The sequence below is a fragment of the Zea mays genome, chromosome 4, assembly GCF_902167145.1.
Source record: "Zea mays cultivar B73 chromosome 4, Zm-B73-REFERENCE-NAM-5.0, whole genome shotgun sequence".
NCBI lineage: Eukaryota > Viridiplantae > Streptophyta > Magnoliopsida > Poales > Poaceae > Zea > Zea mays.
Window position 1 is genome coordinate 1,032,551 of NC_050099.1, and position 4,779 is coordinate 1,037,329.

Consider the following 4,779-nt stretch of genomic DNA (forward strand, 5'->3'; position numbering starts at 1 on the left):
GGATGAGAGCCGAAGCTATGGCTGAAGAAGCTTCGGTCTAGTATTATGATGAAGCCGAAGATCGTCACCAACTCAAGGGAAAAAGACAGTTTAGTCCTTGATTATTCGTATTATGATTGTGAGTAAATGTCAGGGACATGAATGTAATTGTGTCCGGGTTGCATCTTGCGCCTATAAATAGATGAACACCCATGTACTGTTCATGCTGGATTGTAATCACTCGCGTTATTCCCGTTCTCTCACCTCTCGGCAAGCCGAAGGTACATATGTAATATAAACATTATTGATGTTTATTTATGTTTTTGGAATATAAGGATAAACGAATCAATGATTTATGTCAATTACTATCTTTATTCCTTGGTGTTATTATTTACATTCATATTTATATGTTAAAACGATGAAGGTATGTCCTTCATGACCTTCGTCTAAAGATCATTATTTCCGGGAGGAAATAATGTTTCGGAGGATGAAGGTCTTTAACCATTAACAATTGTATTGCCTTGTTCTTGACCTACAACATTTGAGAACAAGTGATCAACAATAATATTCCAATTGGTATTTTTGTATGACATATTCTACAATTAATATCCCCGGCGTCACGAACGGCTCCGTAGTGAAGGGGCCACGACGGCGGGGTGGCGCAGCCACGAACTCCACCCCAACGACAATTCGTTGAGTCTCGGTTGCTAACCCTGCTCGACTGCGCCTCCCACTCATGTTGCAAGACCAAACGAACTCCCTAAACCACCCAGCGAAGGCCTAGAAGCGACGTACCCAAGAATTTACCGCAGTGGTGATCTTTCTCCTCCTCTCTCTCCCCTCTCTATATATGGCGGGCTTTTGGAAAGATGCAGGTTTTAGAAAAGCTATGGCTAGGTGGTGTACGACACCACATATTTAGCCATGGGCAAGAGTCCGAGCCGGTGAACGAACTCCAGCAAACCTGGGCGACGATCATCATCATGGTGGTGGTGGCTTAGGTAATAGTGTGTTGGTCAATGGCCGTTCTGGTTCCTGGTTGTCAGCCTTTGTGAGGTGTTGGAGGCGCGCCCACCGCTGATTCTGTTCTAGTTCCCGGTTGTCATCCTTTGGAGTTTGGATCTTATTTGAATAACTATCTTATTTGAGTAAGATCTACCTATATGAATATAAGACATATAGATATCATAGTACAGTATCACACGGAACTAACTATATCATAGATATCATAGTATATCACACGGAACTAACTATTCAGGGCCCGTGTTAGGATGAACGACGTCGAAATAATATAGAAACATGCACAAATTTGATAGCCTTAAAATGCTAGCTACAGTACCTATCTATCTGCTGCCCATGTGGACATGGCATAGAGTATGCGTCCCTTCCAGCCCTGGAGGAGCCACTGCTGATCCACATCGATGACAAAGTCCTTGTGGTAGCCCTCCTTGACCAAATCACTCAAACACTTGACCGTGCTAGGATCCAGCGGCAGCTGCCTGAGCCCTGCCCTGCTGCACCGCACCTGCCACTGCCTATACGTCTCGGGTCGCTCCACCCTCTCCGAGCCCTCGCAGGTGATAACGTTCAAGGCACACCGCCCCAGCAGCTCCCGCTCGACCAAGACGCGGTCGTCGCTGTCCCGCGGCGTCGTCGCGTCCATCATGTCGAACAGCGCAGAGTAGTAGAAGAGCGCCTCCCTGAACCGCGTCGCGAAGAAGGGCGCGTTGTGCGAGCTGTTGTCGACGTAGAGGACGAACACCTCCGGCCGCATCCTGCTGATGTTGCCGAGGACCATGTCCCTAGGGCTCGGGCAGTCTCCGTCGACGCCCTCGTCGTCCATGAGTTTCCCGAAGTAGAAGAGACCATTGACGACGAGCACCTCATCTGGCTCTATCTCGAGGTCCTCGGCAAAAATCATCTCCCACTTGGTGGCGACGATGCTGCGGAACTTGAACGGGACGCCGCACTGGCGGGCGAAGTCGCTGAGCCGGCGCCCAGCCCCCTCGGTCCGGGTAGCCGAGCGGAACCCAGGCTGGGGGAAGTCGATGCCGGTGATCCTCACCTCCGGCGGCCCACCCACCCGGGTGGCCCAGGCACCCAGCAGGAGCAGCCAGTGGAAGCCGTGGTCCACGCCGTAGTCCACGATGTGCACCTTCTTCCTCCCCGCGACGGCCTTGCTGATGGCCATATGACAGGACTTGAAGGCTACCATTCTGAAGCAGCAAACTTGCATGGACAGCAGGTATGCCTTCAGGAGGTGGACACCAGCCGGGGCGCGCTTCGGCTTTGCGCCGGTGCCGGCTAGCCGCAGCTCGAGTCCCTGGGCGAAGCAATGTGCTAGCCTCTGCGAGGCGTCTCCCCTCGGCGAGGAGCGTTGCCTGATCTGCCGCAGCAGCTCCGTCGCTCCGGGGCGGTTGCCTGTGGACACGGCCTCTGCGCAGTGGACGAGCAAGGTGCGCAGGTCTACTGCCTCGTTGCCGCTGCTCCTCTGCTGCCTCCCCTGTCCCTGCCGTGACATGGCACCAGGCACGTTGGTGCTCAAGCCGTTCATTTTCTCCAGGGCCACCTCGTAGCCTCTGAGAAATACGCCGTCGGTCACCTCGCCGCTTTCCTCCAGCTCTGGTGCAATCAGCTTGGCGCTTCTAGTGTCGGCCTCGTCGTCGCCGTCATCATCATGGTGGCAGCCCCTGCCTCTACGGTTATTACCACTACTCTCCTGGAAGAATAATGGCATCCCAATCCCATCCACCACTCTGTGTTTGGAGGCATAGTCACGACACAGCAGGCTGGTGTGGGTGCTGCTGGCGACGACGGGCAAGAACTTGTTGGCCTCTTCCATACCCTTGAGGAACGCCCGGTTGAGCATGTCCATGGTTACTACCCCGTCATCTCCAGTCGTACTCGTAGGGCCTGCAGTCTGCTGATGGAAATGGAATCCCGTACCGTCTGGGTAGTAAATTGCTGTCGTGTCGGCTGTTGCCGAGCCGGAAACAGAGGATCCAGCCGAGCCCGCGAGGATCTGAGCGAAGGGCTCCTCAGCGGCCTGAAGGAGCGCGTGGTGGTCGGCATACTGGAACTGGACGTCGTCGTCCTCCATGAGCAAGCGCCTGATGAAATGGAGGTCTATCATCGAGTCCTTGCCATCGTCACCAGGGTGGGGTGTCGGAGGCAGGTCGAGGAAGATGGACGGCGAGAAGGGCTCGGAGTCGTCGGCGGCTGGATCCTCCGGCGTTGGGGCCATGGCAGTCTCGCGCTGGTGGGTGTGGGTGTGATGTGGGTGCATCAAAAAGTCTAGCAGATGGAGGGAGCACTACGCCGCCGCCTAGGGTGGGAAATCATGGAATGGAAGAAGAAGGAAGGCTCCGGGAAGCTGGCGCTGCGACTGCGACTTCTTCGTTATTACACTCCGCTTTCTACGCTACAGCCGAGGAAAAAAATTTAGCTTTGACTTCAATAAAAATCGATTTGTTAAAAATCATCCAAAATCAAAATAAAGATATAATTTATCGAGTCGTTGTAATGGTAGAAATCCGTCACTTTAAATCATGAACCCTATATATACCTTCATCTTTCTGTGCATGGAATCCCAACGATAATAAGATTATCTCCACCGCCAAATTCTTAGAAAAGTTGGTTAGAAAAAAAGTTAATCCAGCTTCTCTAGGACAATGTCAAAAACAACTCGGCTGGCTGGAACCACACCAAAATTCTTAGAAAAGCTGGTTAGAAAAAAAAACTAATCCAGCTTCTCTAGGACAATATCAAAAACAACTCGGCTGGCTGAAAATCGTATAAGGGCATGTACAACCCTGACACTGTTGAACGGTACTCCAAGTATAAGACATAACTAAAACACAATATAATACAGTGGACATGTCTAAAATATGTGTCTTATCATATTTATTGTACCAATTAGAGCATTAAATAAATTAAAGTGATCAATCAGCTAGCCTCCTATCTTGAACATAAAGTTAAGACACTGTGTCTTCGTCAAGATATATATCTTGGGTTTTTTTACATTCACCATTTAGACACACTCGAAGATACAACTAAAAACACTATTGTATGTACCCCAAATGATATACATATGGGGGCCTGTTTGCTTTGCAGTCCTGGGCCTGGGACTGCTAGACGAGGCGAGTAGGCGACACAGCGATCTGAACCTGAAGACATCCAAAATCACAGGCCTCTCAGGTTTTTTTGATAGGACAGGAGGGGCAAGCCCCTACTGAAATTTTATTAAAATTTTAAAACGACAGAGTTAGAAGCATACAGGAAAGTAAATTACAAAATTACAAAAGGGTAAAATTGACGGGATCTATTGCCAATGCTGAAGCCATTCAGGTATTGTCGAATCGAATCTTCCTTTAGCTCTAAGCGTGACCAGATGTAATTCCTTTGCGAACTCATTTTTACAATGCTGCACTGTTGGGTCCTTATCCTGAAAAAGCCAGGCATTACGGCACTTCCAAATGCTCCAAGTCATGAGAATGACAATTTCCATAGAGAAGGAAACATTGAGCTGCTGCATTAGATTTACTGCAGCGTCCACAGGATTAGTAATTCTTGGGGGCGTCAGACCAATAGAATTCCAGCAGCCTTCGCGAAGTTACATTTGAGGAAAAGATGATAAAGGGTTTTCTCCTTTTGGCAGATGCAATTTTCACAAGTGTAAGACTCAAGATTCATGTTTTTCCTCCTCAGCATATCCCTTGTATTGAGTCTGTTCTTTAACCAAAGCCAAAAAAACCTTATGTTTTGGTTGACACTTATTTTTCCAAAGCGATCTGAAGATCT

At 49.5% G+C, this 4,779-nt stretch overlaps 1 protein-coding gene across 1 annotated transcript; it reads right to left on the reverse strand.

The window, feature by feature from the left end:
* Positions 1–1,178: 1,178 nt before the first annotated feature.
* LOC100279519 (uncharacterized) lies at positions 1,179–3,320 on the reverse strand. Its single transcript, NM_001152518.2, has one exon. The coding sequence runs from the start codon at positions 3,263–3,265 to the stop codon at positions 1,319–1,321; it is 1,947 nt and encodes a 648-aa protein (NP_001145990.2). The 5' UTR covers positions 3,266–3,320; the 3' UTR covers positions 1,179–1,318.
* Positions 3,321–4,779: the final 1,459 nt, after the last annotated feature.

Coding starts and splice junctions, on each gene's coding strand:
- LOC100279519 (NM_001152518.2), bottom strand. CDS start 3,265: ATGCACCCACATCACACCCACACCCACCAGCGCGAGACTGCCATGGCC.